This window comes from Elgaria multicarinata, chromosome 5, assembly GCF_023053635.1.
Source record: "Elgaria multicarinata webbii isolate HBS135686 ecotype San Diego chromosome 5, rElgMul1.1.pri, whole genome shotgun sequence".
NCBI classification, from domain to species: Eukaryota; Metazoa; Chordata; class Lepidosauria; order Squamata; family Anguidae; genus Elgaria; species Elgaria multicarinata.
Genome location: NC_086175.1, coordinates 95,570,708 through 95,595,405, shown reverse-complemented (window position 1 = coordinate 95,595,405; position 24,698 = coordinate 95,570,708). Strand labels below are relative to the sequence as shown.

Below are 24,698 nucleotides of genomic sequence, written 5' to 3'. Positions count from 1 at the left end.
ATGCCAAACTGACCCACCAAGTCAAATATAACCCACCATCTTTATATTGGGCCTGTTCAGATGACATGCTAAGCCAAGGTTAGTCCGATAACCCTTTTCCAGCAAGTGGTTAGTGAGCATGTTTAAACAGAGGTTATGTAGGCACTACTGTTAGGAATGGTTCACATGACATGCTAAGCGATAATGTTTAGCTCAGAATGTTTAGCGATCTTGGTTTAGTGTGTTGTCTGAACACGGCCGTTGTGTCTTGCCAGGTGTATGACCACTTTTTGTCAGTCACAAGCAGAAAACAAAATCAAAAGATTAAGCTCCTATTAAGGTACTATTCCTAATTGGTAAACTAAATTCAGCATGGTATTTTTGCAGGCCTGAATTTTTGCAAACCTGAAATCAAGCAATGGCAACATTTTTTTCAAGTATGTTGCGAAAGCCTGTCACCAGAACGAATTTATTTTTCTTGTCAACAGTGTCAGACTTGCTATGCTAGACCTAACACAGTTAGGGCTAAACAAAATTCCCACCACCAATTTTCTATTCCATTTGCATGGGTGGTGATGGTTTGGGAATGGGCTTTTTTGTTGATTTTGGGGTGGTGGTGGAGGAAAACATATAATATTTCCCTACCACCGCCTGTGTGGTGGTGATGGCAGCAGGGGCAGAGTTTTCCTTGCAACTATCAACTGCCATTTCCCCCTCCTCTAGAATGTCCCTGGCATGATGGTGTATAATATCATTCTGGGGGCATTCAAGGAATAGGTGGGGGAGAAATGATAGCGACTGTCTCCACCGCTGAGGCTGCTTCATGCCATATTTAAAATACATTTGATTTAAACTTTAAATATAAGGTGAAAAGGAGAGGGGAAAAGGAGGGAAACTACTATTACATATCACAGGAGTAATTGCCCCTCCAAAACTATTTGAAGAATTTTGGACCCTCAAAATGAAACCCTCCATTTCAGTGTCCCAAAATCAACTTGCCCCATTTTGCCAAATGTTTAATTATTCTAACTTTTGGTCTGGGCCTAAATGTATTCAATTACAAGTAGAAACAACCTAATTCTAATGAATTAATTCTAGGCCAAAACATATAGCTCTCAAATATTAGCGTAAATCTTAGCAAGGACTCACCGACTGTTGGTTTTCCACTTTCCTCTTACGTTCCCGAATGGAATCTATGAGTAGCTTTTCTTTGTTGTTCAGTGACTGAGTTGGATTGAAGGTGCCCAAAGGGATGGAGGGCAAATGTTCTGGTACATTACACCTACCGAGTGTTAATGATCAATGCAAGGAAAAGAAATTACTGTGAAGAAAAGTCTATGCTCTCTTCTTGAATTATCTGACAAGGAACTATTCATACTGGAAAAGGTCCAAAGATGAGGGAGCACAGGACTTGTGTGCACGGGCATTCAAGCTGCCCTTACAAAAGGCTACACCCCTTAACTCTTCCCTGCATGTGGGCATCTGCCCCTGGGCTGTCTGAAGTACCACCAAGGGAACATCAAGTATTTTCTACTGCATGGAAATGATTGAAGGTGGTCAAAATGTATAAACCAGTCCTGAGACAGATGTGGGTCTAGAGATGTGAAGGCCTGGAAACACACACACACTGGAAAAATTAGGAAAAAAACTGTTCCCTCCTCCCATTTCCCCCCCCCCCCCAAGACTTTTTGGGAGTTTTTCCGAAAAATTGAAAAAACGGATTATGGAATGTTTTATTGTAGCATGATGAATTAAAATGTTTAAGACAAGGTATTCATATATTTACTTCTCCAAATGATTTCTAAAGACTATGCACAGTATCAGATTATTCAAATTTCTGCACACTGAGGACAAGCAAGTCTTAGGTTGCAAACTGAGACTACAACTCTCAAATGCAAGAGCAAGATGCATTTCTGCCTCTAGGGGGCACTGCCATTGAAGCAGAGACTGAAATTGATAATGATGGCTATAGCTCAAAAAATGAGTCTGATCGAATTTCATGCATATTTATTGAATCTTGCCCCCCCCCCCCCTTTTTCTCAGTTCTTTTTAAGGGAATGAGTACTTTATGTCTGCTTGAAACTGTGGAGGACTAGCAGAGACAAATAATTTTCTTTGATACTAATGTTGATGACTTCTTCTGTTTGTTTGTTTTTAAATTGGTTTTTGTCTGCTCCTCATAAACTGGCAAAACCAAAGAGGTTCCTTACAGTTCAGGAGCTTGTAGCTCCATTTGTTACAAAAAAAGCTTAAAATTTAAAAAAGTAAATTCAATTTGTAATAATTGCTTGAATACACTGTACATTAAATACACCAAATGTGATTTCCCCCCCCCAAACCATCTTGTACATAATTACTTTGGACTAGAAGGGAGATGTAGGCTAAAAGTAACAAAGTAGTAAAGTGACTTTCAATCTTTAAAAAGTCCTAATATTGCAATTTTTTCCTTCAATTTTTCCTAAAATTTCCATTTCCCTCCAGAAACCATCCAAGAAAAAACCAGGTGTCCCCCCCCCCCCTAATGTCATATGAGATCTCTTTTTAGGGTATATTATCTATTAGCCTTTAAGCATTGTATATTTGGATTCCATGTAAAATACACCTAATTAAAACATATATATGACTTCTGCATGCATATTATCATCCAGTGGTTTAATTATATGTTGTATGCTTTTCAACACTTTGGGGTTGTTTTCACTTACAACTGTTGCCCTCATTTTGTTTTTCTTGTACTAAGATAGCACCAACTTATTCTACTGTTCCACGAACTCTACATGCAATGAATATGCCTAATGCCGTCTTGAGGGTGTCACCCGAGTTCCTGCTAATCTTGCTGCTATAAGACTGGGAAAAATTGGGGATCAGGATTGCTATATGTTTGGACAAAATATGTCATCTCTAAATGTTGCTTGAAATTTGCCTCCAATGGTGGGTTTTCAACCTGTCCCAAGACCAAGTGCGCCTAGAAGAGGGGTGAGCAATTTCTGGTCCTCCAGATGTTTTGGCCTACAACTCCCTTCAGCCCTCAGCATCCCTAGGGTTGATGTAGGCCAAAACATCTGTCCACCCTCGGCCTAGAATATTTAACATTTTGTGTAGCGATTATTCCCCTACTTCTAGAAGAGAACAATGATGGCCATGTATACATTACAATCTGTGTGGACATCTATGATAATGCTTGTAATATAGTACTGCCTTCCGGGTTTATGAGATCTGAATAATTTTCAGAGGAAATGGTGTGCATGCCTGTATCTTCAGATGTATGAATTGAAAATATAACTAGGAAAAAGTAACATTTTCCAAGGGATGCTGTATTATTTATGTATTGGTTTATTTTATTGGTACCCTGCTTTCTACCAAAAAAATGTCACTCAAGTCATCTGTAGGTATATAGGTGTGAATATCTGTACATGAATCTGGACATTGTGTATCTCCTCTGGTGAACAAAGTGCGTTCTTACAGCCCCAACATTGTATTCTTATGCATATTAATATATAATTGTGGACATCTCTTTGAGGATAAGGCCATCCCTGGCTGCTAGTTATAATGGCTATATATTACATCCAGTAATCAGAGACACTATGCCTCTGCATGCCAGTCGCTGGGGAACATGGGTGGGAGGTTACTGTTGTGCTCATGTCCTGCATATTGGCTTCATATTGGGACAACTGGTTGGCCACTGTAGGAACAGTATACTGGACTGGATGGGGCTTATGTTCTTAATAGGTATAAACATAAAGATGGTATCAACATCTAATAATTGCTAGTAGTGCATCTTTTTAGAATGATAGAATGCTGTATATTGAAACAAATAGTGAGAATAGAAGGAACGCTGCTGTGTGGTAAAGTCTGCAGATTGAATCGAAACTTCAAAGCTTACTTATTTTCCATAGGATTAGGGCTCTTTGAACAATTCCAGATGCCATGATGTCCTCGATGACTTATATCAGTATCAAGTGACAAGAGTCTCCATTTGAGGCAAATATCTAATGAAATTAATAGAGTTAAATCAAAATTAATTATTACAAATCATAATGTCACAATTGATTTGATATGGCACTGTGACTAATTGATTGCCTGCATCATTTATTTTTAATTATCGCCCTGACAGCTTTGGTTACTAATCAGAGAAAGTTGTTTTAGAAAGGTTTTTTCCTTAAAAGTAATATTATTCCCCTTCATATTTAGCCTGTTAACGTTTTAAGTGTATGGAGCTGAATGGGCCGGAGGGGGGGGGGAGGGAAGGTGTATTAAAGAAGCCTCAAATTTAGGCAGCCTGGACAAAGCACTGCCCATTTGCCCCACATATATCTAAACTTAGGCCTTTTCTAAAATCCATTCTAACCTTCATGACCTCCTGCAATTTGTACATGTTTGCTCTGGTGGGGGTAGGGGGGGACACTAAGGAAAGAGGAAATGAAATCACCTAAAAAGGGAACAAAAGGAGACAGCGATGTGCATAACATTTGCATTTGCTAATTTATGTGTATGGATGCAAATTTCGAAATAATGAGAATACTTTAAATAGAAATATAGTACATCTCACCAGTGGAGGCTGAGGCTGTGAATCCATCCTGGGTTTCAGCCAGAACTCTAAAGGAGCTATCCAAGCTGCTGAACACTGGGCCCAAAATAGGTTTAGCACCTTTGATAGCAACTCTACAGTTCTAGCTGTTTCTGACTCACAGCCCCACCAAAATCAGAGCCACCAGCCTCCACTGCATCTTGCCTTAGTATGGAAGGGTTAGGGTGATCATATGAAAAGGAGGACAGGGCTCCTGTGTCTTTAACAGTTGCATTGAAAAGGAAATTTTAGCAGGTGTCATTTGTATATATGGGGAACCTGGTGAAATTCCCTCTTCATCACAGCAGTTAAAGGTGCAGGTGCTATACTAGAGTGACCAGATTTAAAAGAGGGCAGGACACCTGCAGCTTTAACTGCTGTAATGAATAGGAAATTTCATCAGGTTCCCCAAATATACAAATGACACCTGCTGAAATTCCCTTTTCTATGCAACTGTTAAAGATACAGTAGCCCTGTCCTCCTTTTCATATGGTCACCCTATGGGTAGGGTGTGATCAGGCGACCTGTATGGCTGCCTGTTCAGTCTGCTGTCTATGTGCAAACTGATGTGGACAACAGTTCTTACGGTTCTTATAGCCGGAATTAGGGAGGCCAGCCTTTCAAGCAGACGACTCCTTCAAAACAGAGGGCAGGCCTTTTGGCGCCCTTCAAACAGAGGACTGTAAAAGAGGACTCATGGCCACCCTACTTTCCTCCATCTTACCACCCTAAAAAATGGCAGCCTCAGGCAGAGAGAGGATGTTAAAAGGAAGTGTATTTGTTTTTAAAACATCTGTCTTAAAACAGAAACAAGGAAACTGGCAACTTGCCTATAATCCCCTTTATCTCACACTGAGGCCTACAAAGTCACTTAAGCTATATGCTAGCAAGGCTTTATCATGAACCCTGAAGGAGACCTGTTACATTAGTTGCCCCATAGGGTGCTTTTATGGAGAGCAAAAAGAGAAACAAAGGAATTGTTTATAAAAGGATTGTTTCAAAGAAAAGGAAGTGAAAAACACAGCAGTGTACAGCATCCGTGAAGAGGAAAGCTCGAATGAACACATTTGAAGTTGAAGAAAAAAGGAACCATCGTTTTTATCCTGCTGAATCCTGCCTTCCCCCACTTTCTCTTTTTAAAATTCTTCTCATTGTGGAAACTTACCACACTGAACAATGTCAGGGATTTCCACTGCCCGTCTTCTCCTGTACTGAATTGTCTCAGAAGGTCTTTCGTACCACTTGTCACTCAGGTATCCAAAGTCATTCCAGAACAAGGTCTCTCCTTTTTGACCTTGGAAGACAAATAGTTGTAATATTATGTTGTACACCGTAGTGAGGCAGCATTGCCAAGTACCTTGGATAGGCTGGGGCACTGTAAGCGCCAGGGCAAGTTACCTGGACTTTGTTTTGGACACAGCTAGCAAATTTACTGTAGTCTGCAGTCGGGATAGTAATATCCAGAAGAGAAGGGCCCTCCTGTCCGCACATGCTTGAGGATGGGGATTATGGTAAGGGACAGTGGGTGCCAGATGCATAGATTCTGGTAGCCTGGCCTGGCACCTGGGAGGCTCACAGGCCTGGACTGGGTATATCATGATGGCTGATACTCCATGCCTTTGTGAGATTTAATGGGCCCAAATTCTTGTAGGAAACAGAATTCACACATTGCAAGAATAGGTGACCAAGATATGGGAGACCCCCTATATAAGGCCTTGCCGCAGTGGTCCAGCCTCATTCTGGTCAGCACTCAGCACAACCCATTCACCTTCCCTCAGACTTCAGGGTTACCCCCAGACCTGCACCGGTCATCCTATTGGGGGTTGGGCAGGATTTTTTATGCCATCCAAATTCCATGGGGACGACTCCATGTTTTTGCCTTTCTTGGGTATCACCTTAGTGATGTACAGTATATATAATACCCACAATGTAAATTACACATAATGATCAAAACTTTAGTGGGTAAGGAACACATGAGGGGGGGGATTAAAGCCCATAACTAGAATACCAATATTAGAAGCACTGGGTCTGGGGAAAACTGTTGGAAATGGGAACTACTGAGCCCAATTGAGGCCCACAGGCTACGCAAGAATAGGTTTGAGCCAATTGTCACATGGAACCAAAATGCAGCTTAGATAACTAGGTCAGCTGTTGTTCCCCCCACACACCCCAACCATTTATTATGCTTGCCATTAAGGGCTCCATCTCACCAGCGTTTTATCGCAAACTCGCTATGACTGGTATGTGGTTTTGCAGTCTGGTACTCACATGACGATGTCCCTGTCCTGCACTCATCTCACACTTTCCCCACCTGTGTTGCATTTTATTTTGGAGCAGGGAAAGTCTGGATTATTTTCCCTCCATGCGAAATAAATGCGCTCCTCCCTCCCATGTATTGGTGTGGTTGCATTCTATCCAACCATCCTATTCTTTGTTGGGTGTGTGTGTTTCTAAGGGCGGTCTTGCTAACATAAGAGGAGGGTGGTGCGGTTCTCCACTCAACAGTGAAGGGGGAGGGAGAGAGGTCCCACTGAACGCTATGTTCTTACTCCTAAGTAGGCATGACCTTAAAAGAAATGTGGAAAATGCACCCTCTTTGCCTGCAGCTCCCTCATTTTTAAAGATAAAGAGATCAAAATTGACACAGTGATAGCTCTTAAGTAGAGCTTTCAGCACGCCAAGTTTGAATCAGATCGATTTATTCCTTTGATTTTTTTTTTAAAGATTTTTTTAAATTTCCCCCTTAAATGGTTTTCCTAGTAGTCCACCAGTGCAAAGGATCGATTTTCCTTTCCTTTGATCATCCGAAGCTGTCCATCTTCAAGTTCATAAAATAGGGACCTGCTGGTTCCCTTACCCAAGAGTAAATCCCAATGATTTCAACTGCATTTATATCCAAGTCATGCTAAAATCAGATGCATGCTTACTTTTGAGTAAAACCCATTGAACAGAGAGAGACTTACTAAAATGGGGTTTACTTAAAGGTAAGCATGCATGGGATTTTAGTATGACTTGGATATAAATGCAGTTGAAATCAATGGGATTTACTCTTGAGTAAGGGAACCAGCAGATCTTGGAGACTTGGAGATTCACAGCTTCACATGATCAAAGGAAAGGAAGATCAATCTTTCACATACTGGGGGACTATCACTTGTCCAGCCTTTGAAATGAACAAAACAAACCTTCACACCTCCTCCTGTAAACCTTTCCCAAGGGGCGGGGCGGGAGATTTCATAGTAGCGCTCCAGGTGAAAAGATACGAGCTGAAAGAGTGCAAGAACACACAGACGTGAAAGTGTCCAGCGCTCGACTCGTTAAAGAAATGGAGGGGGGGACGGTGGATGAAAACTGCGTGCCTAGGGCTGCACAGCCCTTTACACATTATTTCTTACAGATTCAATAAGAGCTGAGAGACTCATTCTGGCTGGTTCTGACTGAAACCCAGAATGGATTCACAGCTCCATGGAAACTGGAGCCGCCAGCCTCCAGTGGTTAAAACATTTGCTTCTCCTATTTAGAGATGCTTGTTTGGATGAGCTGAAGAAATGAAGGAACGAAATCTATGTCAGGGATGCTTTAGGGTGGATTCCTGCATTGAGCAGGGGGTTGGACTCGATGGCCTTGTAGGCCCCTTCCAACTCTGCTATTCTATGATTCTATGAAGGGGCTGAGGGTGGTTGGATGGGGGACTGGGAGCAGGCCAGAGTGAATGGCCCTGGTTTCTCTACATGCATTGCAGCACCCTCCTCAGGCAGCCTGAACAAGGCCTCTTGGTTACTGTACGTGAATCAGCTCCCAGAAATAGCAACTTACTGATTCCTATGTCTTTCCAATACTGAACAAGGTAGCTTCCCATTGCTTTCAACAAGTGGTTACATTCTGTGACGTTGGCAAAAGCCTGCTTGTTGTGTGTTGGTTCCATAATTTCTAAGGGCACATCCACAATCCCCACAGCTCCGGCACCAAAACTGCAGCGATAGAAACATATCTTAAATACAAAGGACAGGACATGGTTTCAAATACCAGATTCTTTCACTGGCATGACAATGGATATTTCCTATCTATCTATCTATCTATCTATCTATCTATCTATCTATCTGCTTTGATTCCTAAATCCACTTCTTAAAAATAATACTCAGAATTATGCAGAGATTTTCTAGATTTAACAAAGAGTTTAAAAACTCCTGGCTGGCAACTAGAATAAATGCATTTCTAATGGTGCAATCCAATGCACATTTAGACAGAAAAAAGTCCTACAACTCTCAACATCCCTGCAAGCTAGCATGTCTCTCAAATGTACAAAAAAGGAAGAAAACTTACTAAGATTCCATATTCTTCTGTGGCCCCACTTTTTCAAACATCTTAATCAAGCGATTATTGCTATAGATAAGCATGCCATCTTGACTTCTGTTTTGAATGTTAATTCCAAATATTAAGAAGAGCTTTTTTGGTCTTCTCAGATTTCTGAACAGAGAAAATGAACAACACTTTAAACTGAAGAGTTTTCTAGTTGCAGAGAACTTCATTTTGAAGCCTACTACCTGCCACAAATAATTTAGGCATATAATCACAAGTGTTAAAAGTCAATTTAGGGCACAATCCTATGCATGGTTAGACAGAAAAAGTCCTACCTGTATGGCTGGCTGGCAGGTTGCTTTTTCTAAACACGCATAGGATTGTGCCCTTAAAAATGCATGTGATAAATTAGGGCGGGGGAAGAGAACACTTGGAGTTAGACATAACAATTTCTATATATCGTTTTTAAGAACTGATGAATTCTAGGTTCCAGGAGCGTGACTCATGAATAAACTTGCACATTTCAATTTACAGTGCAATCCTATACATATCTATTCATAAGTAAGGTCCACTGAGCTCAATGGCACATGCTCTAAGGTATAAGATTGTATAAGGTATAAGATTGTAGCCTCACACTGCAATCTTATGCACACTTACTTAGGAGTAAGCTCAACTGAATTCTTTGGCACTTATTTTCAAGTAGATGTGCATAGGATTTACTGTATGACTCCACAATTATTTTGATAATTGCCTCAGATACAGGATTTTTTAAATTGCATTAGCACTGAAAGTTGCACATAACTTTATTTTTCATGTTCAGAATCAAGTACATTATTTAGCAGAATTTCTTGAAAAATGCTTTCCTAAGTCATTCAATGCTGAATTGGAGCCATTCTTTATTCTAGTCATATTAAACTGTGACTTTTGGTGTTGTTACAAAAATAAAAATGAAGGCCATTTCTAACATCAGTTTTGAACTACCATGGTCTCAGAAGCATTACAGTTTCTGCTGAACTGTGAAAATATAATGGCTAGAAATAATAAGACCCACATCTGTCTTAGGACCAGTTCATACATTTCAAACAACATTGGTCATTTAAGTACACACAGTGTCTATTTTTGCACATGGTTCCATTTCTTCTGTGACAACACCAATTCACAAAAGTAAAGCCACCATATGTCTCAACTTGCCTTTTTTTGTCTTCCAGTTTTTCCCTCATTCTCTTTTCTTTCTCCAGAGCATCCTGTAATGCAAGCTGAGCAAACTTTTTCACCCAGCATCAGAAAGGAAGAACAGTAAGAACAAGTTATTCAACACTATTTCAATCGTTAAATCCAAAGAAGAGCTGTAGAACAAGATATGTAATTCAAAGATCATTTTAAAGAATTCTTAGGGTTAGAGCTACTGGAACTCATACCTATTTACTGGAAATCCTGGAATTACAACTCCATAGTGGCATGTGTTTTTTAAGAGCAAGTGTACACAACGTCTGGCCCACTGAGCCTAGTATAGCTCACTGATGATGTACTGCGACTTTCCAATTGTCTGGCAACCCTCCTGGTTTTGCTGTACAGGACAGGCAATGAAAAACAGGAGGTATGCCAAGACCTTGTGGGTCCACCGTACATGGTTCATGGGAAAAGCTCTAGTCTTCTGCTGATGTGGCTGCATCTTTCCAAAGAACAAGGTAAGGAGAAGGGAACAGTGAATGCTTTGGTTGACTATTATCCTGAGTGAGGGAAGGAAGTTGGGAGACACTTCCTACTTTGAGTAGCGGTGGTCAAATCTGTCAATTTTGGTTTCTCTCAGTTTCTCATTTTTTTCACTCTTCAGTTCGGTTCATCCAAAACTTTTTGCAAGAAAATTCATAAGCATTTTTGTGCTTATTTGTCCTAATACATGCAATTTTTTGGCACAGCATATTCACTTTTTGCAAGCAATTTTCCTAGTATAATGCATTTTAAACATTATTTCCCATGAATGCGTACATTTTTGTATGCATTTTTTTATTGGAAAGCTCCATTGCAAAAATGGGAAAAGTGAGAATTTTGACAGATAACCGAGTTATATTTCATGTATTGGGTTGAAAGTGCAAAAATTGCATTGAAGTTTGCATTAAAATGGCATGAATTTCTCTCCCATCTCTAGTTTTGAGGAAAGTCTACCAACTCCAGAGGGTTGTTTCTGAGCTAGGTTCAGATGGACTCCCGTGACATCCCCAATTTTAATAAGGAGAAGCAAATGTGGGCCCTTTCAGGTTTTGCTTGTTGATTTTAATTCTCAGAGTTGTTTTTATAACCACTTTAGTGGCTTGTTCAATAGTTACAAACTGAGAGCCAACCTAGAACGACAGTGGCAGATCCTTGTGCAGGACCAAGGCTGTTGGCAATTCCCTACTGGTATGAGAAATTTGCTCCATCAAGGTACAGTATTTCTTTTTCTTTTCTACCCCCCACCCCCACCCCCCGCCCAGGATCTTCTACTTTTTTTTTTAATGTATTTACCCAATTCATCTGAATGCATCTGGATCTGAATGCAATTTACTGTCTGCAATGTATATATTTTTGTGCTTGCAATACATTCAGCAAGCCCCAAAAATAAATAAAATGCATTTGACGGCACGTGCACATTTGAAAAATGCACAAAGAAAAATGCATACAATTTCCAAAATGTGCACAAACTCACTTTAGTCAATGGGGCCACGCACACAAAACCATGTACAGTTAAACAAGTGTACATTAATGTAGACATTATGAAAATCATGTATTCATTTCCATACGGATTTGAAAAATAAATAAATTGCAAACTCTTCTGGAAATAGAATGGAACAAGCTTGACTTAAAAAAAAAATCAATAACCCAACAACAATCTTTGAGATGGGTATTGACTAGGTCCATCCATCCCTAACTATTGGGAAGGGGAGAAATTCATAGTACAGGATGGGCTAGTGAGAATATGGATAAACTCCCTGAGCCCCAGCCCATGCTTCTTCCCTCCCTGAAACCATTTGGTGTAAGCTGTTTTTAACCTCCTGAGAGCTCCAAGATGGAAAATAACTCCCACTGGGAGAAAAATGGATTTAAGACCGCAAGCCTGTACACAAAGACACAATGGGTCTTACTGCTGAGTGAACATGCATAGAATGATGCTGTTGAAAGTGGCAGAAAAATGAAGGTGGGAGAAAGGTTCAGTTCCTCTTTCACCTCCTCATGCTGCACATTTTAAAAAAAACCAATCCAACATTCTACTGCTATATAGTGAATTAGATTGGGACCTGCTATGTGTAAATTAAATAATATCATCCTACTGGTCCATTTTTGGTCAGTATTGCTACTAGGAACAGTTCTGCAGGGCCACATGCAGAGGTCCTTTCCATCACCTGCTACCTTATCCTTTTAGCTGGAGATGCTATGAATTGAACCTGGGACATCCTGCATGTAGACTCCCTGCTTGGCCTCTGAGTGATAGTCCTTACCCTAGTTGTGCCCTTATTTCTAGAAATTTGATCCATAATAAACGATTCCAATACCTATAGGTGGGTCCCGATTGACCATTTACCATCTGTAGACTAGATTATCTCCAAGGTCCCTTCCAGTTCTATGATTCTATGGCTCTTAAGTAGGTATTAAACTGCCTCATCTTGAACAGTATATTCTCTTTTGATGTACAGCACCAAGCATACAGTTGGCACTATATAAATATTTAGCTGCTCCTTTTCAAATATTAGGAGTAAGTAATCATAGTTGTAGAAGTCTAGAATTCAGTTTAGTGGGGATTAGCAACAGTGAAAGTTCCCTCTGAATATAAATGATAATTTCTGCAGGTACAAGTAGACTATAATTATCACGTTTGAAAGTCTTCTCAAGTGGAAAGTTCCTTCCAAACATTCTTTAGGAAATAATTGAACCTGAAGGCAAGGCAGCTTAATAACGACTTTAAGAATCTTCAGCAATAGTAAATAGGCAATTAACAGGATTTGAAAATCTTCCCTACTGTTTAAAGGTCACACTAGGCAAAACCTTCGAAAGCCTAGCATTAACAATCTTCGTGGCCTATATTTTCAAGCAATTAACTTATAAGTCTAATCAGGTGGCGAGGCCAAACATGGCAAACGTTGATGCTCTACTTTGGCAGTTGTGGGCAATAAAAGTGGTTTGCAATATAAAACACAGATTACGGGCAGAATTCACCGGGTAATTCTCCCACCTGAGGTCATTGTCAAGAACTGGAGCAGTATTGGAGATTCTGGGGCATGGAGGCTGAGGCTGGGACCTTGACTAGAGAGGGACCAGGGGCTGTGTGCATGCCCAAACTTCACAGCAGTCTCCAGACATATAAAGCAGCAGTGCAGAATGCCATAGGGCCCTTTGAGAGTCCGCAGAAGGCCATGCCCCACCAATCCTTTGAGCATTTCCTGACTTTTATGCATTTCCCCCAAATCTAAATGGTTGAAATACGCCACCTAAGGCTTAGCTACTGGCAGTAAGAGATGCAAGCTACGATGACCTGGTGTTTGGGGCTCTGCCTCTTTGGCTTGAGGACCCAGCCCCTTTGCCATCAGCACCCCCCCCACTAGAATCCCCCCCCCACCCGTGAGAGTTTCTTCAAAATGGAATTGGACCCTTGGGCTGAAAGAGGTTCTGCAGCCCTGACATAAAGGAACAGGGTTTTGCAACATCAGCCCCTATGATTGATAGGCAGTATGAATCCTCGGGATTGGCTAGGCATGGAAATAAGTAAATAAATAAATACTAGGAGCGTGACCTTGCTCTTGCCCTTCTACCTGCTCCACTTCTAGCTTTCTGATCAAACTACTGACCTCTGGAACCCCGATGAGGAGGCGAACACACTCTCTAGATCTTTTAAATATAGCCATCTACAACCCAAGTCTGGCCTTAACAAAAGGGTTTCTTCCATGCAGTTGCACAGATCCCATTCACTTCAGTGGGGCTTGCCCAGGAGGCGATCAGGGCAGACTGTGTCCTTTGCAAAGAAGAAAAACTCCCAAATATAGTGGACATTTTTAAAAAAAATTCTTGTGACAATACCTCACTATTTTCATGCAAGAGAGAGTCCATCAACTGTTGAAGTGTACACTTCGCTTCTTTCACTGTGTCTTCAGCTACCAGCAAAAGCAAAAAATTGTCAAAGCATTTGGGACACAGATGTCTCCACACCATTAAGCAAAGCATACTACATAAGAACGTAAGAAGTGCCATGCTGAATCAGACCAAGGGTCCATCTAGACCAGCACTCTGTTCGCACAGGGGCTGACCAGCTGTCAACCAGGGACCCACAAGCAGGACATATGGTACCACAGCATCTCCCCCTCCCCATATTCCCCAGCAACTGGTGTATGTAGGCTTACTGCCTCTGATACAGAAAGTAGCATACAGCCATCAGGACTAGTAGCCATTGATAGCCTTCTCCTCCAGGAATTTATCCAACCTCCTTCTAAAGCCATCCAAACTGGTGGCCATCCTCACATCTTTTGAAAGTGAATTCCCAGTTGGGCATTTTGATCTCAGTCACATCCAGGTGACATATGTGTGATTATCCTAGTGCTATCATCCCTTGCTTCCACTTCTTATGCAAGTACATTTCCGAAAGGGAATGACAGAAAGAACATGCAAATTGGAGTCTACTTTGAACAGGCTGATTCATGAAGCCGCTTGCGCCAACTGAAAGTTGGCTTGCGTGGGGGTGCTTTCTGAAGGTAATTAAGTCTAGGAATTTAGCCCTCATACAACAAAACTAGATTTTTTTCCTGCCTATACCAAGTGTGATACCCACATTGTTCATTGCTTGATGGACCTTATGAGATCACCGATTTATCCACCAAGTGCTACTGCAAAAGTCCCTAAGCAATGGGGTGAGTGGGGTGGAAATGGCCACCTGGATCCTCTCCATAGTTGGACGAAATAATTTGTTATGAAGCAAAGCCAACATTAGAAGTGACATATTTCTGATTACATATAAAGTCAGCAACCACTTAACGAACACTTCAGAATAGGAATATGATCAAAGTTAAAGGACACCGCCTACCAGCCTTCACTTCCATTTCTGCCCTTTTTAATTCATTTGTAGAGACTTGTTTGAATAAAGATGAGATATATGGGTACATCCTATGAAGACACAAAACATACGAATATAAATTGCATTGACGGCGAATCTTTTTGCTTTATTGCACAATTAAGGCAGAATCCATAGGAGTACTTCACAATCAAAGCAGATTATAAGGTGGAAAACTTCTGAGTCCTTTGCATGCACAGTATAACGCTGGTGTGATAAAGCTCTTAGCCCCTACATTTTGAGTGTATCTTCTGAGCCACCGCTGGGGTGCAGGAGCAGGATTTTAAAGAAATGCTTACATCTGCGTAAGCTTTAAAGATAAAGACACAAAAATTGGCACAGTAATAGATATTAGGGAGAGCTTTAAGCATACCAAATTTGAATTGAATTGGGTCATCCGTTGATTTTTTTATGATTTTTTACATTTCCCCTCTTAAACTCACTTCCTGGTATGCAAAGGATCGCTGTCGCCCGGTAGCAAAAACAACAACAACCGCGAAAGCTTAATGCTACAGGGATAATCCGAGGGAAGCAGGTACTTGGAATGAAGCTTTAAGTCAGTTGAATTCACAAAAGCTCGCCGCTTGAGAAATGAATGTGTCTACATGTCTACAAGTCCAGTGCAATAAACCTGCCTGCTAAATTGTATTCTTCAAATTCCCCTTCCTCACTTTGCAGTCCTCCTACCATAGGGTTCAGTTAGAACTGGATCAGTTCCCAGCTTTATTGGAACTTGTACCAGGACATTCATTTGGCTCTCTAAACCTTACTTCAAATATACGCTACAGGTTATAAGATTAGGAGTCCATTAAAAAATGAACCCTGTAAGTGGCCTACAATCATTTCATGGCGCCTTTACAAAACTGCCTGAACAACTTTCACTCAAGTGAAAACACACACATAACCAAAAAAACCCCTGCCGTTTTCGGTGATTATCTTATGTAAAGCGTTCCTCACTCTGGGTCAAAGTGTTTGGTCACAGCTGATTACCTTTTAACAGTCCAGCCTGCCCGTGCAATCTGAACTTGGCTCAGCTTATAATGGCTCTGCCATCAAAATCAATTTCTCGCTGTGGCCAAAAGAGGGTTGCTAATGCTTTTGAGTACGTTGTTTTGAACATTTAAATATCTGGCTTTAGAATCTTAAGAGACGCCGACTCACCTGGGCCGGTAAAAGCAATAAGGCAAACGCTTGGTTTCTACTTTCTTGGCTTGAATGAAGATCCTCATTCGTGGGTCAGAATACAATATAGCTGTATAAGCTCTTAGCGACTGTTGTTCTGGAAGGCTGGCACAGGAAAATGTTTAAGGCAGAATAATTTTAGAGCTGCACAGGGAGAACTCTACTGGATAGTGGAAATTAGGTGCATAATCAGCTTGAACGAAAACACACACACACACACACACACACACACACACACACACTTTGTGTTCTTAGAGCTGCACAAGATGGCTATACAATTCTCTTCCAGAGCAGAACAGATATATGCATATCTGGATAAAGGTTAAAAGATACTGGAACTTATTAAAATGCTACGTGCTGGCAAACAGCATTCATATATTAGAGAAGAATTCCAGTACTAAATGGATCTATAGGCTGATGTGGAATAAGGCATGTTAATTTGTTTACTGGGAGCCTTTTGGACGCTGCTTTGGTAGTTTTAAAGGAAGAGGCCTCCTGACTTTGTTCTATGTGCATGCACAGAGTGAGCTAGATCATGCCATTAGTTGGAGCTTCTTTTAATCTCCCCCCCCCCAAAATCTGTTAGAAAATTTTGTTTGAGTGTGTGTGTGTGAAGTTATTTTCAAACATATATCTGGTGCCATACAAGGCAGAAATGTACATTTAAAGAAATAACTTGGGATTCTAAGTACACTATATAAAATTACATTGGGATCAGATTATACCCACCAACTGATTTATTGTTGGTGCATTTTGTAATCAATTGTATCCAAGCAAATCAGAAGCATTTTCCAAAATATTTATTCATAAGCTTTTTTTTCCATTATAACAACTACTGAACTTACTTCTCGGGTGTTCCAGCAATCAACATATCCATCTCATCTGTTAGAACATCAAGTTCTGGCTCCCCATTGAGCATGAGTTTCACATTATAAATCACCAGCAGGGTTCCTAGAGGTGAAGGATAGAATCTATCACTAAAATATTACTTTTCTAATTCTTAAAGATACCCATTAAAATGGTCACATGGAAAGCAATGGTTGACCAAAAGAATATTACAAAAATCCGTATTACGGACATCCCTTTTATTAGGCCAACTCAAACGTCACAAAATAGTGTACAAGTTTCCAAGTCCTCTTGAACTCTTCATTGGATTAAACAGAGTAACAACAACAAAAAGGTGGGTGGGTAGAGTGGGATTAAAAAAAAGTAGCTGATGTTCAAGCCATGGATTCTGTATCTGATTAAAGTCCTAAAATGGAAAATGGGAAGAGGACGCAGATGTTCAAATGAGGTTCTACCAGGTCATGAGATGGTGTCAGGATGTACTTGGGGCTCTCCCAAGGGTTAATAGTAGTTGGTTAATAAAATCACGGCTTCAGGCAAGATAAAATAATATGCTTGCAGTATATTGAGCGGCTAAATTTGGTATTCCCCAGGTCACACAAAAGCAAAGATGGACCGTTTTAGGCCAAAAGAAAAATTACAAAACCAATATTAGGGTAATACCTTTTATTAGGCCCACACAATGGTCATAAAATAATGTGTAAGCTTTCAAGTCCTCCAGGATTCTTCATTTTGTGTTCTTTCAGTCTTCATTAGACTGTTTTTGGTCTTTCCTCCCTCTTGTAGAGTGACTATATGAAAAGGAGGACAAGACTTCTGTACCGTTAAGAGATGTATTGAAATGGGAATTTTAGCAGGTGTCATTGGTATGCATGCAGCGGCTGATGAAATTCTCCTTTTATCATAACAGCCCTGCCCTCTTTTGTATCTGGTCACTCTAGTATATCTTGGCAGGGCTCCTGCAGCTTTAACTATTGTGATGAAGAGGGAATTTCAGCAGGTGCTGCATGCATAAAAATGACACCCATCGAATTTCCCTTTTCAATACAGCTGTTAAAGATACAGAAGCCCTGTCCTCCTTTGCATATGGTCACCCTACCTCTTGCAAACCTTTGGGTTTCCCTGCTCTTATCTCCCTCTTGTATGTGCATGTGGGTGCCATTTTAGCTAGATAAGCAACAGTAATCACCCTCTATTGGTATTAGCATATGCAATTGCTATGGATTGCGTAATTAAAGTTTTAGGCATAATAAGCTCACCCATTTCCCCATAGATGGTATCAAACTGCTCCATCAGTTCAGTTTCATTCTTAAAAGGAGAATATTTGCAAATTATGCACAACTGTGTGGCAAATTTCTCGGGATCATCTATTATTGGATTTCTTGTGTTACTTGACCATGAGGGTATTGGGACTATGACCTAGAAACAAAACGAGAAAGAGAGAGAGAGAGAGGAGGCACCAGTTCAGAGATATTCAAGTGCAGCAGAAGGCTATTTCACTCACAAATCTTCCCCTGGAACCAATGCCGGATTTAGGAACAAGCCAAGTAAGCCATGTCTTATAGGGCCTCATATTATGAGAGGCCTCTAAATATGTTGATGATAACAAAGGGCCTTGCTAGACCTGCCGGCTTACGCCGGCAGGGAGGCGGGGCCGAGGCGCGCTAACGTTAGCGCGCCTCCCCCAGGCTACCACACGGCGGACGCGTAGGGACATCGCGTCCCTGCGGCGTCTGCCATTTTTATTTTATTTTAAAGGGGCCGGGTGCGGCCCGAAGACGGCGGACAAGGTAAGTGGTTTTTTTTATTATTTTTTTACGGGGGGGGGGGGGGAAACGAAGGCTGGGAGGGTGGGTGGCAGGGTGGGTGGCACGGGGGGAAGGCGGGTGCGATCGCGCCACGCGGCGCCCAAGCCTGGGCAATGCCTGGCATGGGGCGGCATTGCCCGGGCAATGCCGCCTCATGCCAGGCATTGCCTGGGCTTGGGCGGCACGATCGCACCTGCCCTCCCCCCGTGCCACCCACCCTCCCAGCCTTCGCCCCCCCCGCCGATGGGCACAGCGCTCCTATGAGCGCTGTGCCAGGCAGGTCCGCGGCTTTTCGCGGCTCCTCGCGAATAAGCGAGGAGCCGTGAAAAGCTGCGGAAGTCCCTAGACGTTTCCCATCTCCGGCCTGAGGCTGGAGCTGGGGAAAAGGCGCACCATAAGCGAATTCGCTTATGGTGCGTTGGAGGAGGCCTCAGCACGGCCTGTCTCCAGATTCCCCTGTGTGTCATTTGGACGAACAGCAGGGAAGCCGGGACAGAAGGCGCGCTAAGGCCTCGTCTAGGAAGGCCCTAAGATGCGCTATAATTGAAATTGCTTTGATTTAAATATGTTGGAAAGTCTGGTATGACTTACAACAGGGTTGCCTTACATAGAGAAAGCATGGCAACACAGCATGTATTATTGGAGGCAATAAGCACAGTCTTGAGCCAGCATAAAAGAAGTTCAAATCAACTTACTTTATTAGTGCTTTTACACACATCTTCAGAGAAGGCTATTTAAAAATGTTTACCTACAAGCACCTGCTAATGCTGGGAAGTATCCTTTCAGTAACCTATTATAATGTAACTCACTCCCCCCCAACTTTATTTTTATGGTATGAGGCCTCTGAATCTTGCAGTGGTTTAGGGCCTCAGCATGTCTTAATCCAGCCCTGCCTGGAACAGATCGTTGGCACCATCAAATCCAACAGTGCGGATTGCTTTCTGTCTAACTCTAAAAGGGGATAAGCACGGTCTAAGCTAGGCGTGCTGATCATTTGAGGTGCAGTTGAAATAAAAACGCAATGAAAATGTTAGGCCTATCAAAGAGGCATAGCTAAAATAGCTATATGAACCAAAGTTTGCTTTTGACCTGTTACTGGCAAGAAGTTTGACCTGGAGTGAATGTTACGGAAAACATTCTTGCTCAATAAGGTCCATGTCCTGGACAGGTTAAAACCACAGAGCACAAGTTGGAAAATGTGAACTGAAGAATGAAAACATTATGTGGACATCACGCCACAATTTTTGAGAAAAGGGGAGGCTTTAAGAATAGAGGAAGGGTCCTCCAAGAGTGTTAGACTACCAATAACAGACTAATCAGCAAGCTTAAAGTATTAAGTTCTCCATTTATAATAATTGCAATGAATTTTAAGGTAACAGATAAATGAAAAGGGTATAAATTCTGACCTCAGCCTAACTTCAGGGTCTACTGCTTCCGAACTTAAGGTGAGAAGGGATTCTTGAGGGAAATAGTAGCCCTTTTGCTGGCAAAATATGTTTGTGTAAGTTTGAAATGTTCTTTTATATATGTTTAGTTAAAGGTGACTACTGTGTGTATTAGTTTGAACTATTTTTTTATAACTTAATAAAAACACACAATTTATTTAGTTGTTTAATTGAAGTTCAGTGCCTTTCATTGCTACAGACAAATCTTTTGAAAATTGATTAACTAGACGTAACTAGCAAAGTGAAGCAAAACACTTGAATAGTTTATCTGTATTTTATTTGGGCAAGGATCTGAGGATCATTCAGATTATTCCCGTATAAACCCTACCCCCAAATCCATGGTTTGCACAAGCCCCACATTTCCCAACCTTCCTTTTTCCCTAATCTTTTTCCCCAGAGTGGAAAATATTGCTACACAGTGCATCCATGGTAAAATAACACCATGTACACACACCATCCAGCTGGGGGTTGGAATAGAGTTTCAGAGGTTTAATCAGGGTCAGTACCAAAGGCAAGGTCAAGAGTCAATCCAAAATCCAAGCACAGGGAATTGTAGAAAAGAGCTAGGTTATAAGGGAAATAGGTTATAAAACGGTAGTGCACGTGTTGGTAACTTCAAGGCTCGACTTCTGCAATGCGCTCTACATAGGGCTACCTTTGTGCCTAGTCCGGAAACTTCAACTAGTTCAAAATACGGAAGCCAGGCTGGTCACCGGTACACCTAGATGTGACCATATCACACCAGTTTTAAAATCTCTTCACTGGCTGCCAATTAGTTTCCGAGTGAAGTATAAAGTGTTGGTTATTACCTTTAAAGCCCTACATGGTTTGGGTCCAGGCTACCTATGGGATCGCCTTCTCCCATACAATCCGCCCCGCACACTCAGGTCCTCTGGGGAAAATTTACTTCAGCTAGCAAAAACTAGATTAACAACTGTTACCCAGGGGACCTTCTCTTCTGCTGCTCCCAGGCTGTGGAATGGCTTGCCGGAGGAGACTCGTCAACTTAACAGTCTACTAGCATTCAAGAAAGCTATAAAGACTGATCTCTACCGGCAGGCCTATCCAGCGGAATTTTAAGATGTTTTTAGAATGTTTTTAGGATGTTTTTTAGAATTTTTTAACAATGTATATTATGTTTTAATTCAGTTTTATGTATTTTATCGTTTATTGTTGTTCCCCGCCTCGAACAGAATGGAGAGGCGGGTAAAAAATAAATTTATTATTTATTAAATACACGGCAAGGGCTGGTGCACAGAGAATGTTCAAGCACACTGCGCCTAGAACTGAAGCCTATTAAACCTGAGACTTTAGAGCCCCACCAAGAGCACAGCTGCAGGCTACCAGAGGAAAGGTCTACATGTGAGAAGAGTCTTGATCACGAGTATTCCTTTACTCTAGAGGATTCTTTATTTCTCAGGTGGGCAAGTCTGTATTTGGCATTCCGCTCAGCCTGAACCATTTGGTGCCCATACTTTCTGAAGTTAGGTGGCCACTTGGCGTCTGCCTCTGAGTTCAAGATGGGCTAATGCCATCTTGAGGGGAAGAGTTGACGCTCATCTCCTCTTAGGGCCTAGGATCGCCCTGATCTGCTTCACAGTCCTTCAACACTGGCTGCTCCTCTGTAATTTGTGGGTGTTTTACAGAACGTTGTTACCCTCAGGGGTTTCTCCCATGTTTTGAAATCATTTTCTTTCCCTAATGAGGGAAGTCTGGTATATCCTGAATTGCACCATGAAATTCTAGTGTATTTCTGCTATTCTGCTATACCATAGCACCATCTAGTGGTTGTGTAATGGAACATATAGAAAGGTAGAGATAAAAAAAACCTGGAAAAAATGTAAAGGAATTGATTTTAATCCCACAAAGGATCCGGAATCAGAAGCCTCAGTAAAGTGGTGGGTTAAACACCTCATGTAAAAAAAAGCCCCAGGTCATCTCTGAAGAGGAATCCTCCAGCAGGGGCATGCCACTTGCACCCCACCCACTTCTCCCTTGCACCTCTTTAAATTGGCGGAAGGACGGATCCATGGAGAGAAATCCATTTCTACTTAGGGATCTGTCTTCCTTCTCCAGTTATCAGATGCAAATTCAAAACATCTCAATAATCAAAATACCTGATAAACAGGAATAAATTAATAAATAGTCTTGTAATGCATATTATTGTTACGAAAGAAACCAAACAAATGGTGGAAGAAGCAGAGCACTATGCTGGAATCATTGCAATTCCTCTATTAAATAAGGTTTATGGAAGAGAAGAAGGAATAAATGTCTGTGGGGGGCGGGGACCATAGGACAAAATGCCCCAAACATATGTCTTCATCATGAAATACAAACAACAGATAGACCATCTTCAGAAATTCACATCTTTGGCCCATTTTTTGCCCGTATATTTAAAGTGAAATAAAGGAGAAATTGCATCAGAAATAGACTTAGAGCATCATCTCACGGGGAAAATCACGTTTCCTTACCGTTGCTTCTCTGCCCGCACTTTTGTCCCTCGTTACTTCCTCTTTCGAAAGAGGAAGAAAGCAACGTGCGGGTGGCCCATTCAGTGGCCCATTTTGATTGTGCTGCTTCTCCTGCACACAGCAGAAGAGAGTGGCAACTTCTGTCTCAAAAATAATTCAGATTTACTGGGGTCTTTTTTCTCATGCGAAGAAGGGGTGGAAGGCGCACGGGACGCAGACGACATCACGAATAGGACCTACGAAAATCCATGAGTGCCCAGTAACGAGCATGCAATAAAAAGCCCATCTGATGACGCCCTTAGTTCCTAATTGTTACAGGCAATTATTCTGAAACTTCTTCCTCAGGAACAGTCTTATAGACCTGCTACTTGTTCCTTCTTTCGAGGAACTGTTCCTTATGTGTACGGCAATCCTATGGGGGGCAAGAGAGGGAGAATTCAAGGCAGGGAAGCCGCCATATGCAAGAGTGGGTGATTTTTCTTGTTCTGCCATTTCCCCTCCAGGGTTTCCCTTACACTGGTCTGAATGGGAGGAAAAATAAGTATGCCCGCTCCAGGGCTTGTGAATGCCCCCTGCTTCATTCTAAGAGCATGCCAAGGAATTTGCTCCCAGATCACGCCTACTTTTGCCACTGCTACTGTCAGAGCACCGGCAGCGGAGCAGAAAGGGCAGGGATGTTTCTGTGACTGCAGTGGCAAGGCTTGTGAGGGTGGACCTCTGGAGATCTCTGCTTTATGAGCCCTGGAAACATGGGATTGCTGCCTTAGTAATCCTACATCTTAGAACTAAATAAGGAACCATCTCTTAAAATAAGGAAGAGTTGGGAAGCAGAAGAGATGTATAGATGTAATACCTAACACTGCTGCTTTTTCTTGCTGTTCCTTTTTATTGTTCATTGAGTTTCTACTCTTTTACTTGGGGTGCTTCCACATAAAGGATTCATAGCATTATCTGTGAAAAGACATTGTACAGTGATGCCATCTTTTCCTGCTTAATGGATTTTCTTCTATGGGAAGAACAGAGATGGAAGTACTGGGAAAAAAATGGGAGGGTTACAAATGGAAGACACTGAGCTGCATGAGCAATTTATTGCACGTTCATGATTGGCCACTCACGGAAGTTTGCAGGTCCTTTACATGACGCCATCAACCTCCAGAATATCTCCCATGCTTTCCCTTGGTAATCTTGCTTTTTAAAAAAAACGGAGATAATGCTGTATTTAAATTATTGCAGGATTTCCCCAGCATGTAAAGTTGGCATAGTGCTATAATTCTGCCTCTAGATGGTGCTGTTTTATTTAACAGATTGCTCAGATTTTCAATTCAAAATCACATGGTCACCATTGGTCACTGTCTAAAGCAGCCTGTAGTGAACGCAAAAAGACCCAAGAAAAAGAAAGCCTGGTAAAAATGTGGGGTTTTTTTAATATAGGGATGTTCATTGTTGTCTGGACCCCATCCCCACCCAGTAAAATTCCATGAATGAGGAAGGGTGATTGCACAATAAAAGCCTCATCTAGAAGGACCGTTGGTTACATGTCAATTAAATAATATTTATTAAGCCACCTTGAAGATCTCATTAGGAATGTACAATACAAATGTTTCAATAAATAAATAAAGGCAGACATACCTCATTGAGACCTTCTGTTTCACAGAACGTCTGAGAGAAAAGAAGGCATGTCATTGTATTCTCCTTCTTGGTGAATAGTATGAGGTCTTTCCCTATACGCATGGACCCTCTATAGTAAAGAAAAAGGAAAACACCATTGTTATAATAGTTGCATTGCCTGCATATTAATATGCTTATGACCATATGAACAGAACATATACATGAAGTAGGTGTCATTACTCTTTTGGGTCAGGAAAGAATTTTCTACCAGCTCACGAGCCTGAAAGTTTTCCTTTTCCCCTCACCATGTAGAGCTAGAAATACACTGGCAATACCAGACAAGGTATCCAAATAAAGTATGAATGTTGCAGAGACTATTAACTGGGGCAGGTTATAGGGAGCATGTTATAATAGCTTCACTGGTAC

The 24,698-nt window shown here is 41.5% G+C and overlaps 1 protein-coding gene across 1 annotated transcript in view; it reads right to left on the bottom strand.

Moving 5' to 3' along the window:
- MORC1 (MORC family CW-type zinc finger 1) overlaps window positions 1-24,698 on the bottom strand; it is a 74,190-nt gene that overhangs the window by 30,311 nt on the left and 19,181 nt on the right. The window contains exons 6-17 of the mRNA XM_063126855.1: window positions 24,294-24,402; window positions 18,200-18,359; window positions 16,940-17,045; window positions 16,074-16,199; window positions 14,886-14,965; window positions 13,889-13,962; window positions 10,031-10,095; window positions 8,864-9,007; window positions 8,357-8,511; window positions 5,709-5,837; window positions 3,860-3,965; window positions 1,129-1,261 (exon numbers count right to left, since the gene is read on the bottom strand). Coding sequence (XP_062982925.1) covers window positions 1,129-1,261; window positions 3,860-3,965; window positions 5,709-5,837; window positions 8,357-8,511; window positions 8,864-9,007; window positions 10,031-10,095; window positions 13,889-13,962; window positions 14,886-14,965; window positions 16,074-16,199; window positions 16,940-17,045; window positions 18,200-18,359; window positions 24,294-24,402 — 1,387 coding nt within the window. The remainder of the gene's footprint in view (window positions 1-1,128; window positions 1,262-3,859; window positions 3,966-5,708; window positions 5,838-8,356; window positions 8,512-8,863; window positions 9,008-10,030; window positions 10,096-13,888; window positions 13,963-14,885; window positions 14,966-16,073; window positions 16,200-16,939; window positions 17,046-18,199; window positions 18,360-24,293; window positions 24,403-24,698) is intronic.